This window comes from Megascapheus bottae, chromosome 6 (assembly GCF_031878675.1).
Source record: "Megascapheus bottae isolate mThoBot1 chromosome 6, mThoBot2.hap1, whole genome shotgun sequence".
In the NCBI taxonomy this organism is placed as follows: domain Eukaryota; kingdom Metazoa; phylum Chordata; class Mammalia; order Rodentia; family Geomyidae; genus Megascapheus; species Megascapheus bottae.
The window spans coordinates 36102034-36116217 of record NC_143514.1 but is presented as its reverse complement, the minus strand read 5'-3'; the positions used below and the strand labels follow the sequence as shown (position 1 = coordinate 36116217).

The 14184-nt window shown below is 33.7% G+C and overlaps 1 protein-coding gene across 1 annotated transcript in view; it reads right to left on the bottom strand.

The window, feature by feature from the left end:
* Negr1 (neuronal growth regulator 1) overlaps positions 1–14184 on the bottom strand; it is a 791453-nt gene that overhangs the window by 324423 nt on the left and 452846 nt on the right. Inside the window, exon 3 of the mRNA XM_090334607.1 lies at positions 9101–9226. Coding sequence (XP_090190733.1) covers positions 9101–9226 — 126 coding nt within the window. The remainder of the gene's footprint in view (positions 1–9100; positions 9227–14184) is intronic.

Here is a 14184-nt window from a genome sequence, read left to right as displayed (position 1 = left end):
CAACACACACAGAAATGTTTAATTTGGGCCAGGAGTGGGGCCCAGAGGTAGAGTGCTTGCTTAGCATGCATGAAGTTCTGGGTTTGATTCCTCAGTACCACATACACAGAAAAAAATCCAGAATTTGTGCTGTTGCTTAAGTGGTAAAGCTCCAACCTTGAGAAAGCCCAAGGACAGAGCCCAGGCCCCACATTCAAAGGCCCAGGGCTAGCAAAGCAAAACAAAACAAAGTAGCAACAACAAAAAGAAATGCTATTTTTTTCTAATGTTGTGGCATGATGTAATCTTTTAGGTCATAAATAAAAATAAAATTTTAATTCATATTAATTTTGAAATATGTATTAACATAAGCTTATCAGCCATATAAAGACTTTATAGTATTCTCCAATATTATATTACTTGATAAACTCAAAAAATATCTATTGACTACTGTGTAATATGTAATTTCTCTCTCTCTCTCTTTCTTTCTTTCTTCCTTTCTTTCTTTCTTTCTTCCTTTCTTTCTTTCTTTCTTTCTTTCTTTCTTTCTTTCTTTCTTTCTTTCTTTCTTTTTCAGTCGTGGGACTTGATCTCTGGGCCTGGTGCTCTTCAGCTTCAAGTCTACTGCCCTACCCCTTGAGCCACAAAGCCACTTCTGGTTTTCTAGTGGTTAATTGGAGATAACAATCTCACAGCCATTGTGCCCTGGCTGGCTTCAAACCAGTATCCTCAAATCTCAGCCTCCTGAGTAACTAAGAATAAGCAATTTCTTGAATCATGTATCCATATTCACTTGCATATGAAAAAGAACATATATAATAAGTGATTGTCATAGTTTTAATGAACCAGGATTATTCTAAATTATAATTATTCTAATTATACTTAGTTGTGGTCAAGCATATAAAGTATGTTTGTAAAATATACTACAGTATAATTAATATAAATCTAACATTATAAATGAAAATTTCTCTATGCAGTCCCACTTCAGTGTGAAACTGCATAAAATGTGCAGCAAAGTAAAGGCTACTTTTTTTTGAAGGTAGTTTTTCACTGAGTCTATTTATGAACCACTCTTCCCTCATATGCATAACATGACATTAAAATCACAGGTATGGGAAAAGACTCTAGGGAAACCAGTTCTCAAATGTAAGTTCTCAAATGTAATTAGTTCTCAAATATTAACCATTGCCTACTTCAGAAATTAAGTTCACTAAGGAGATGTGTAATTTACCGTAGTGTCATTTTTAAAATATCTTATCTCTTTAAGAAAGCCAAGTTTATAAGTAAAGAAAGATAGTGCTTTTATAAAGTGAATGGTAGATTCCTGTTCTTTTTTTTTTTAATGAGAAATCACCTTTCTCTGAAACTAGTGAATTATTTTTTAAATATTGGTTCATCATATCATCAGGACCATCATTTCATTTTATGAATATGGTAAAATACCAAAATGTTCCCGCTTGTATATTCAAATAGCAGTCAGTAACAGTGCTGAACACACACAATGTAGCATAGCCCACCACTAAATGGATAGAAGTAAAGAAATAGACAAGTGAAAGTTAAAATTATAAAGAAAATCCTGAACAAAGAGGCAGTTTTAACTGCATATATAAATTGTTGGTGTGCAATCTTATGGTAAAAGTTTAACTTGAACCATTATGTAAATTTGTTCATTATATAATTATCCATTATGTAAAGTCATTATGGAAATTCACAAAAGCTCCACATAGAGTGCTGCTGTACAATGGAACTGGAACCATGGCTTGCAATCTGAAGATCTGGTATTGTTGAAATGTCATCAGCACAAATTGCTGGTTTTACTGAATTTTTCTTTGCTGACATCAAAGCTCAAAGTGTAATGTCAGAATTGCAAACCTGAAACAAGCATCTGAAAGAATTACACTGGGTGACAGATTGCCAGCTCAGAAGAAGCACTAACACACGAAGTCTCTTCATTGTATCACCCTTAGTCTTGGCTCTAATTCAGGTATTTCAAAGAAGACTTTCATACACATGATTGGCAATGGAATTAAGAACAATAACAGCTACTAATACTTTCTAGTGAGGATTGGATTTATTTTCAGAGTTATGTGGAACAGTAGATTGTAGGGGTGTGTGTTGCATTTAGTGAATAGTTTTACTTCTTACAATCTCTCCTACTTCTTCTGATAATTAATAATTAACATCTCCTGTCTTAAGGTTATATTTAATATAATTATGGAAGTTTTAGTGGGCTAACCCTTTGGGTCTGTCAATTAAGAAACAACTTTTCAACAACTGAGCGACACTTTTCAAAACTTTAGTTCAAGAGTCAGTAAACTTTTTCTTAAAGAGCCAATTAATACATTGCTTATGTTTTGTAAGCATTATGATCTCTGTTGTCCACTATTCAACTCTACTGTCATAGAGAAAAAACAGCCATGGGCCCCACACAGGAAAGAGCATCCTGATGTTCAAAATATCTTTACTGACAAGAAGTGACAACAAAGTGGCCTATGGATTGCTGATTCACACTTAATGGATACTTGATTTGATTTATTCTATTTATCCTGAAAATATTCTCATTGGACAATCTCAAATTTTTTAAATTGTATTTTAATGTTGGGGCATGTATAGAGGAGTTACAGTCCACAGGTAGTGGGTATGTTACATTACTTCTAGGACACTGATATTCCTCATGTTAAAAATCTTATTCCTTTTAATTTAGAGAATGTGCTTTACTCTTGGTTGGTAGTTAGTATATACTTATAGTAGGGGAGAAGTAATAAAAATATGTCAATTACAAATAGAAAATAATGCCCATTATCTGGATTAATGCACTATTATAGTTGTGTATGAGAAGTTGAGTAAAATGTTCATGAAAGCTATGCAAATTTACAAGCACTCGTGTATTTACTATTATTTAAGTTTATAAAATATAATGTATACTTGCATGTGGAGAATTTGAACACGATGTCCATTTATACAATGAATTTAATTTGAAGCTTAATATGCAACATTAAAGTACTTTACCACCTAAACCATGGAAAGTAATGGATAAATGCTACTTAAATCATGTTGGCTAAAATTCCATTGATGTGAATACCTTTTTTTTGTACTGTTTCCAGGTCATTTATTTATTTATTTTAAGTTGAACTATAATGAATAGCTTTTTGTGTGAATAATTTATAGCCTCACAAAAGCTTGCAAAAGGAAAATAAGGGACTGATTCATATATGTGTATATCAGTTGACTCAACAGAGTAAAAATCGGGTCATAGAAAAATCACAATAATATCAAATGTAAGGATAGATTGAGAAACAGCAGCTTTTGTATGTGTTTATAATATAATATTAGAGGAACCACAATAATATCAAATCTAACGATAGATTGAGGAATAGCAGATTTTGCGTGCCATGGCTTTTAAATCTTTCCCTATAGAGACTGTCTGTTGAAAGCATAAAGAAAATAGAAATGAAGAAATTGTGCTGAGTAGAAATTAGGCAGCACCTTGATCAACTGGTGAAGTTAACACCACAAATGAGTGACAGGTCGATTGCATGTACTAATTAATATAATTGTTAAAGAAAAATACGACTTCACTTACTGAGTTCTACAACTAACCACAATGGGAATATAATCATAAGGAAACATGGGACAAATCCTTACACAAGAAATATTCTCTTAAGCAGAAAAGACACTAGAATTGTTAAAACTGTCTCTGCAATGTAACAAAGAATGTGGTGAGGAGCTAGTCCCTACCACAAAGGAGATGAAACTGATTTGACTGCTATGTATAATGCATGGTCCTGGAATAGCTAGCTAGATGGTGATAGATAGATAGATAGATAGATAGATAGATAGATAGATAGACAGACAGACAGACATAATTAGAGGGAAAGTACTGTTCTGCAGGACACATCTTAATCAGTTGACAAAACTGGAAAATGGATTAAATCAGGTGTACTGTAGCAACAATTATAAATTTACTGAAGTTGAAAAGTTATGATCACATAAAAATAATTATCTTATTCTTCCAAAATATACACTGAAATATTTATAAATAATGAATTTCAAGATATAAGCCTGTTAGAATTGCTCTCAAATTATTCAATAAAAACTATGAATATGAACAGTGCTGGGAAGTAAGGATGGTCGATTTAGGAATTTACAGCTGTATGAGGATGTGGAAAAATGACAATATCTTACATAGAAAGCACACTTATCAATGTATGTGAATTAATGCACCTTCTATCTGGTGAATATATTGTAACCCTTCTATTAATTACAATAAAAATATATGAAAGAAAAGAAAGCACACTTCAATTTTTGATAATTTTTTCTGCTCTAGCAATATTTGAAATTTTTCTGCACAAAGCTGGGCAGATAATAGACACACTTTCAGTCAACCACACAGGTAAACAAGCTACACTCTACAGTATGCTGTGGTTCTCAGCCATGTTATTCCTGTGAGATTGGTGTACTAAATACATTTTTGACTTGTAATACTTTCACGTTACACTGGATTTATTATAGAAAAACCTTTCACACAAGTAGCTTCTGTGTATATGCAGTATATACTCAATATGTACAGCAAGTGATGAACTAAATCAACAAAAATAATGATGGATGCTTTTTTATATGGTTTTAAATTTTAAATTTTAAAATTATTCCCAAATACAAAAATACATACACACACAAGAATACAAAACAAAAACACTAGGATGAACTCTCCTACATTTAGAAACTTCTCAAAGAAAGTGAACTCAATTGTCTGAATTAACAAATAGAATGGCAAGTACAATGGGCTTCAGTGCAATATGTGGTCTGGTTTAATCCATAACTTATATTTCTTTTTTTTTTTTTGGCCAGTTCTGGGATTGGGCTCAGGGCTTGAGCACTGTCCTTGGACTTTCTCAAGGCTAGCACTCTACCACTTGAGCCTCAGCACCACTTCCGGCTTTTTGCTATGTATGTGGGGTATGGAGGAATCGAACCCGGGTCTTCGTGCATGCTAAGCATAGAACTCTGCCACTAGGCCAAACTGCCAGCCCCCATAATTTATATTTCTAAGACTTAAGTAGAGGTTATGTTGAGCTATCTTCCTGTAGGCAGATAATTACTACTGAACATTCAAACTAAAATTGTCCATGAACAAGTCATGACAAATTATCAAAGCTATGAAGTGGCCACCATTAATTCCTTTTTGTTTTGAACTTCTTGGGCTAATGTGAAGAGGGATTGCAGTTACATGTATTAGGTAGTGGGTACATTACTTCCTGAACATTGTTACCCTTTCCCATGTTTTTCTCCTAGTTTCCTTCCCAGTGGCCCCTCCCCCTCATCTTGTTTTTCCCTTCATTTCCCTATTTCAAATAAACTAATATATATATATATAAATATATATAGAATATACCAGGTAGCAAAATCATATACAATAACAATATGAGATTAAGAGGAGAAAAGAAGGAACTTCACATAGTACATTAAGGAAAACAATCAGAAATATAAACCTCTTATTTCCATATCCTGGAGTTCCTTTCACTTAGCCTTATCTATCTATCTATCTATCTATCTATCTATCTATCTATCTATCTATCTATCTATCTATCTATCTAGTAGCTTTTGAGCTACTGTGATCCTCTGCTAGGAGCCTATGATTACTTCTTTCAAGGTCATAGTGTTGCTCACTGTTTCTAACCTAAGCTGTGTTCATGTATTGTCATCTGTTCTAAGGTATTTTCATACATAACAGGACAAAGAAAAACAGAAGCATATGCAAAGTACTGACTGATGCTTCTTATTTTTTCAGTCAAAATGACCAAAGCCATATATGCTTTATAATATGTTTTAAATTATGATAGTTTGTGGAACTGCTCATATTTTTGATCCATAATTTACTCAGTAGAAAAATGAAATTTTAAAACCTCCTAGAGTTTGTCTGAACATATCATCAATTTGCCTTCATGTTCTTGCTTCAATCTGAACATGCTTTCCTATACTTTCCTTTGAGATGATCTCACACATTTTCATAGTCATAATCAGCACATTAGCAACTACCAAATATTGATCTTTTATGCCTGCATCAATTTATAATAAAGATAAACTTAATAAACTTACACAAATTCAAGACTAAACATACAGAAAAGATTCTACTAAACTCACGGGCTAATGGCAAAATGTTAAAATTAGCTCAAAATACGTATAAGAATACAACTATATGTTTCTGTTTGCATATGTGTACATATATGTATAAATATAATATTGATATTGCTTCTGCAAATATAAAAAGATCAGTGAAACCTACAAATTTGCTTACAGATATAAATATGTAAAATGAAACTAGTTAACCATATTATCAGACATTTTTTAATGTAGAGCTCATAGTACTGTGCAGTTGAATGAGCATAATTAATGAATTATAATTTAAAATTATTGGAAGATTTTACAAAAATATTCTGAATGGAGATATTCATAAGATAATAATACTTATGCTAATTTTAATTATTTGCTTGGTATGGCAGGATGCAAAAAACAAATACACTCAGTTTAATTTATACATTTAATTTGTCTTCTTTTAACTTTATGATGTGATCTATTATCATTATTCTAATAACTTCACTAATATTCCTGCTGTTTGATTAAACTAAAATGTATCTGAGCACTTTAAAAAAGAACATACATAGCAATAAGCATTGCTAAGTAGGACAGTTAAATGAGAAACATTAATCTTAAATTCTATTGAGATTGAGATTATGTGCTTCATTCTTAGAAAAATAACTAGTGCCATATCTAATGCAAATGCCTAGAAGGATAATTAAAAATCAGTTCTGAATTTGCATATCACATTGTACTTCTAAAAGCACATTTATAGATGTGTGGATCCAAAAATGTGGTACCTATATACAATGCAATGTTACACAACCATTAGAAAGAATAAAATAATGCCATCTGTAGGGAAATGGATGGAATTAGAACAAATCATGTTAAGTGAGATAAGCCGAGACCAGAGAGACAAACGGTGCATATTCCCCTTCGTAAGTAGAAGTTAGATCTAAAATTCATTGGGATATGACAAATTACTCAGGATTCTAGATATGCACATGCAGTGAGACCAAAAGAGGATAGTCTTAGGAGAGAATCACTAAGGCACAATACCCATGTGCTTCTTCATGTGTATAAAATAATATACAAACTGTAATGAACTCCAAAGATATGGAAACAAGGGACTTTTAATTTTTTTTTTGCTGATTTTGTATTCTTTACCTTGTATTGTATGTGGTACATTCACATGCACATCTGTGGGAGGACGGAGAGAGGGTACAGAATCCAAGGGAAAAGTGCAGCAGTGGAGTGCACTGGACATTTGTGAAAGTGAATTATGCAACCTGTAGGTGGAGGAAGGAGGGAAGGAATGGGAGGAAAGGAGGGAACAGATGGCACTATGTGAAAGGAAATGTCCTTATTACCTGATGCATGTAAATGTAATCTCTTTCTATATCATACCTATAAGAATAAAGTACATATTTAAAATTACATTTATGTATATTATCTTATGTAAGTCCCACAATGGTATGGATGTAAAGCTGGTGATGATACATAATTCCAGTTAGATATGAGGAATTAATTCAAAATATGTAGTGCTGGTGATTATAGTTAATGAAGGCATATTGTATTCTAGGAAAATGCAGTGTAATCTTTTATTGCTCTCTTCACATAATAACTATGTGAGGCATTGCATTTGTTAATTAGCTAGATACTACCATTTCTTTAATAGATCTATCCTGCAATTTATTGCATAGATGATAAATACATATAATTTTGTTTATCATGTTACAAACTAGCTGGAGATTTTCATTATTCAATTCTTGAAAAGCATACATCTAGCCAAGGGTAAATGGTTTTACAAAGACTGACTTGATGAGGAAGGAAATCAGCTTAGAGCAGATATGTCTAATTACTAGTCATGAATTTTCTTCACTTTACCTCCATGAACAGTCCTGCAATGAGTTTGATGCACACATAGCAGTAAACTCAAACTTCAGAAATATTATAGAGCCATAATGCATATTATATAATATGTACTAATGTTTTATTGATTTTTCTCTCCCGTTAATACTAATTCTAAGCATGTGATGTGAGTCTCATTAGGGCTCACTGCATAAATGAGGAAACTGAAAGACACTTAAGGATAAGTGATATTAAAGAAAGCATTAACGGATAAAATAGACGTTCCAATTGTGTTCTTTCTACGCCCACATAAAATGTTCCTTTCTGATTTCATTAAAAGTAGTTTCATTGCTACAGCTCTGTTGGAATGATTTCCGCTAAGAAAAATAAATAAATAAAAATTAAAAAAAAACAGAAAATTTTATCTTCAAAGAAATGGAATCTTATTTGTTAAAACTATCATCTTTACCTCCAGGGAATTCTCAGAATTATATAGTTCCAACTTTTAAATTGTACACAACTGTTAAGAGTGTGGCTGCTGAAAGCAGTCTGTTTTGATGATGATTATCTTCAACTTTCTAAACTTGGCTTAATTTCTTTGGGAAGATGTACACAGCAGCAGAAGTGCTGGAAAACCATTAACATATTATAGCCTTTAATTTCCCCTACCTATGTGATCTATGTGTGCAAAGCACTTAAACTCTGGGGTTTTTACATTCCCTCATCAGTTAAAATTTAATTCTAACTCTAAAAATGCTTGATTCTGAACAGCAGTTTGAAATGAGACCCAGCAACCTCACAATTTGTATAATTTCTTTCTCCCCTGATTACTTTAGCAGCTCCTGGTGGCCTATTAACATGTGAATGCCAACTGAATAAATCCCTTACACATTTAAATGAAGATCTTCTCCCATCCCCTTTGGTGATATTTCTCTTTTAGTCTTTTGTCTATTGATTTGTGATTATCCCATATACTAACTTGAAAATAACCTTGACTAGGTATCAAGAGCTGATTTCATGCTGGGTTTTGACAGTTCATTTGACTTTTGGATGAATGATATTATCTGTAAGCATAAAGTGTAATGTGGGCCTTGTGAAAAAGTTACAAAAAAAATAATTCAAGTTCCAAACAAATAAAGCATTAAGAGAATATCAAACAGCATAGAAACACAGATGTGTTTTAGTCTCACATTACCTGATGGAGAGATATGACGCCAGGAAATGGAAGGCTCTGGCTTGCCAGTGGCCAGACATGTAAGAGTGACATTGGTTCCTTCATTGATAGTCATATCATTTGAGATGTCATAAATCTTCGGAGGAACTGAAATGGCAAAACATGTAATGGTCAGAATAAGTATACATGCAACTTTGAGGGGTTATACAATAGTTTCTTCAATATAGAATTGTCTAGTAAATCTCTTCTGGTCCTCACCTACTATATATTTATATTATATATATGTAATTTTATTAATCCTTAAGAATTAAAAGTTGTCGTTAGTTGGCTGTGTCTCTAATGATTAGATATAGTGTACTTCAGGGTGTATGAAATATTTAATAATGGTACATTTTAAAATTAAATAAGATATGCATTATGGATGATTTGTGCTAAATAAAGTGGAATATAAGCTATCTGTATTTTAAGCAGGCATCTTTAGTAATAAGTATTATGCTATTGGAATGGTTACATAAAAGGGAAAATCTTGAAAAAACATAAAACAGCACCACCATTTTGTCTATCTGCTGACTGAAATGTTACTTTAGGCGAGGTGGAATATATGAGGCCAGGGAAGTAAGACTTGAGAATCATAAAAGCATTTCTAGCTTCAGTGTGGTAGCTAAAAATTATAGTTCAGGTCTTTCTTTGACGTTTTTTAGTTGTTGTTCAAAAAAACACAATCAAAAGACTATGAAAAGTGTGTTCATATTGTGTGCTGGTGGCCCATGCCTGTAATCATAGATACTCAGGAGGCTGCAAACTTAGGATCATGGTTTAAAGGCAGCTTAGGCAAGAAAATCAATAAGGCTTTCATCTCCAGTTAGACACCAAAAAAGCAGAACTGGAGCTGTAGCTCAAGAGATAAGCACTAGGTCTGAGGACACACACACACACACACACACACACACACACACACACTTAGGGGAGAGGGCCCAGATCCTGAGTTCAAGGCTCAGGACTGCCTCTCCCCCCAAGTAATTATACTCAACATGTTTTCATATCAATAATAAACTAGAAAGTACAGGATGAAACTTATGTCTTTACTTCAAGACTTCTCAGAACCTTTGTTCTTACACCCTGTAAATTCATTAAACTGTTATATTGCTTGTTTTCATATTTATTACAGAATTGGATCATATAATAGATTTTGGTAAATGACAATAGAAAGTCTCTGAAGTAGGATTATATTTCAATTTTTTCTTGGAAAAATTGAATGGTTTCACGTAATCCTTTAACTCTGTGCGTTCTCTGATGGCTAGCTATGATATCTAAGAAAAGTTCCTAGCCCATCCCATGTCAGTCTCTGCTTTTCACTGAGCTGAGAATTAAATAAGTTCTTACATACTTAGAAATGTACAAAAGTACCTGCCTTCAGTGTTAGTTCTTAACCTGTTGTAACACATGTATTGTGCTTGAACTTAATTTCAGTATTGCACTTTACCTAAGCTTTGAAAGTTCTTTCAGACTTCACTTGGGAAGTATGCACAGCTTACTTTGTGTCAAACGTAGGTTTGGCTCATGTTAACAAAATCATAATGATGATCTAGGTCAAATAAAAATAAATAGCAACTAGTCATCTTGATAGTTACTAAAATATGCTTTTTTATACTAAATTCATTATATGGTTCCATTCTGCTTATTTGCATTAGATATATGCTTTAATAGTCACTTTTAAGCCAGTAACTAAAATGTATTGTGACTACTAATTAAATCATCCATACTTTGATTAGTATCTTTAAGTCCTGGGCTTGGGCTAGGGGTCTGAGCACTGTGTTTGGTTTTTCTCAAGGCTAGAGCTCTACCACTTGAACTACAGCACCACTTCTGGCTTTTTTCTACATCTGTGGTACTGAGGAAACGAACCTAGGTCTTTGTGCATGCTAGGCAAGCACTCTACCACTAAGCCAAACTCCCAGCCCTCTTTGATTACTTTTTATAGAACTATAAGAAATCAAGGGTGCGATGATTACAAATATAAAATATTTGATCGTATGTTTATATGACTGAGGAAATACTTATTCCTAAGTGGTATACGAATGTAAATATTTCTTTTTTTTTTTTTTGCCAGTCCTGGGCTTGAGCTCAGGACCTGAGCACTGTCCTTGGACTTTCTCAAGGCTAGAGCTCTACCACTTGAGCCTCAGCACCACTTGCGGCTTTTTTCTATATGTGGTACCAAGGAATCGAACCTGGGTCTTCATGCATGCTAGGCAAGCACTTTAACCACTAGGCCAAACTCCCGGCCCCACGAATGTAAATATTTCTAAATGACATAATTTAATTGGCATTTGAAACATATTATCATCAAACTCTTTGCTAGCTCTTCTCAGACAAATAATAATAAAAAATCCAAATCATCCTAAATGGAGCACTCTGTTCAGCTTAACTGAAACAGAACAGAAAAAGACATTAAAATACTCTGAAAAGTTAGAGAAAAAAATTGCATGACTTTAGGGTGAAAATGAGAGTAATGAAAACAGAGTTGTGACACTCAACAAATTATTTCCTTTAGATATGTGGATGTAAGTATAGCTTACTATAGTCTATGACAAATACTTCATAAACATATATGCATATGTACAAACATTTAGAAAATCAAATATTTACTATTAAAAGGAAATATATGTATTTTTCTTTCATCTTTTAAACAGAAGTCCATCTGTACAGCTGTTAGTCTTGTTTGGTTACTTTAACTACAAGTTTCAAATATATAACCAATTTAAGGTCGAATAAATCTATGCATTTTTAAGAAATGGTAATATACATTGTCTCTGCAACTGCTTTTTACAATATGCTATCATTAAATACTTTGGTTACATCACTATGCACCTACCAATAGTTCAGGTCCTAAATCCTGAATGTTAAGAACTAGTATTTGGCTTGCCTTCCCCCTACAATACTCAGACTTGACATTTAACCCTGAGAAATTAGGTGGGGGGGAAGAGAGTAGATTCCAGGTGTGGCATGTTATCTCAGTGAGTTCAAACACCTCCCAAGGTGTCATGATTCAATGCATTCTTCAGGGAAGAAACATCTGGAAACAGGATATTTTTAAGAGAAAATCTTCAGACACTGCACTTCTCCCAGTATCCATCATCTGTTGGCAGCAGATGCTGGGTAAAGTGGACCAGTGGACTCCTTTATAATCACTGTAAATGCAGGGGAATTCCGTCATTGTAAAGTCAATGTTCCCAAGTTCTGATTTCTATTGAATATTTACTAATATTTTGAAGTTAAAGGAAATGCCAAAATTTAAACCCACAATGGTAGGCTTCAGGAAACAACATCGAGGAACAGAAACCTGACGAATTGAGGCAAAAGTTCTCAAGTTCCTAGGTCGGAATGGATTATGCAATGAGTACCAGGTGACTCTGTCCCTCCTTGATATCTTTTCAAATGTACAGTCACTCAATATAGTGTTTCTTATCATTGAGAAACTCTGTCCATTACCTTCACATGGGACAACGAATGAAAGTTTGGAGGACTGACTGGTGGGTGATAGTTACAGCTGTCAGATTTTCCCATTGCAAAAAAAAATGGATAATGGCTCAAGAAGGGCTCCAAGACCATGAAGATAGGAAAGAACTATTTCTCCCCTGGGTGTTGGAGCAGGAAGGTGTGGTAGACTAGAGGTGACTCTATTCACAGCTATAGATATAGTTTATCTTATAATTATCGAATGGATGTTTGGATGACTTAAACTAGGGTAGATTTTTTTTTTTAGTGTGACTTGTTACATCCACTCCAAATTCACATACTGATCATAACTCCCAAGATGATTATATTAGAAGGCCAAGCTTTAAAAAAACATAGATCATTAGTGTCATTAAAACCTGTGTAAAAAAGATCTTTGAGAGCTGCTTGTCTTTACCACCATGTGAGGACTAAATATGAAGGTGCCATTTTTGACAAAATGGGCTCCCACCAGCTGATTTGAATTCAGGGATTTGAAAATTTACATGAATTAAATCTGTTGCAATGTTTTTTGGTCTGTGTTTGTTTGTTTGTTTATTTATTTATTTTTTAACATAGAGTCTATTTTTTTTTTTTTTTTTGCCAATCCCAGGGCCTGAACTCAGGGCCGGTAGACTGTCCTTGGTCTTATTCAAGGCTAGTGCTCTACCACTTGAGCCATAGCACAAGTTCTGGCCTTTTCTGTGTATATCATACGAGGAATTGAACCCAGGACTTTATTCATGCTAGGCAAGCACTCTACCACTAAGTCAAGCTTCTGACCCTACCTTTTTTGTTTGTTTGTTTTGTTGTATTTTGTTTTGTTTTCAGGACCCAGAATATACCACAATTCTTCTCTTTCTATAGATGGGATAACAGGAGACAGGCCCACACTAGCAATCCCACTGCTCTTTCTGTTGACATAGGCATCTCCTTAACCATTTTTTTCCCTAGGTCAAGGTTGAAACTGCCATCCTTGTTCTTATCTTAGTCTCCTCATGTAGCTGGGATGACAGAAAGCACCATCAAGCCAACTTTTTCACCTTTTCTGCCAGTTTGGCTTCAAAATCCAATCCTCCAGATTTCCACCTTTTGAGTAGTGAAAATCACAAGTGTGAACAAGCAGTGTCTTCCCAGGAATTTCTTGTCAAGTCATTTTAAAATTTCATAATTTCCTATTCCATAACTTCTTATCGATTTTACCAAGTAAAATAAGAGGAAAAAATTGGACAATAATCATAGAAATTTATATTGAATAGACTGGGCAGTGATAGTTTAGATAATGTCATGTGAGTTGGCTAATTTTTTTAATCTTAGAAGCTATGTGAAGCTTAATTCACAAGTTTACTTCAGAAGCTCACAAAAACAAAAAGGTGCAAATTTTCCTCTCATATATGAAAGAAAAATATATAATTATAAACATATAAAAGCTTGTACAGTGTAAGATATATATATATATAGAGAGAGAGAGATATACATATTTTCTAAAGTAGATACAGGGAGAATCACCATGGTATATAGCATCTATGAAAAATCTTTTCATACAGTGGACACCAGGAAGCTGAAACATGTGCTTTGGGGAAGAAGTTAAGAGGATGGGAGCAGGGATA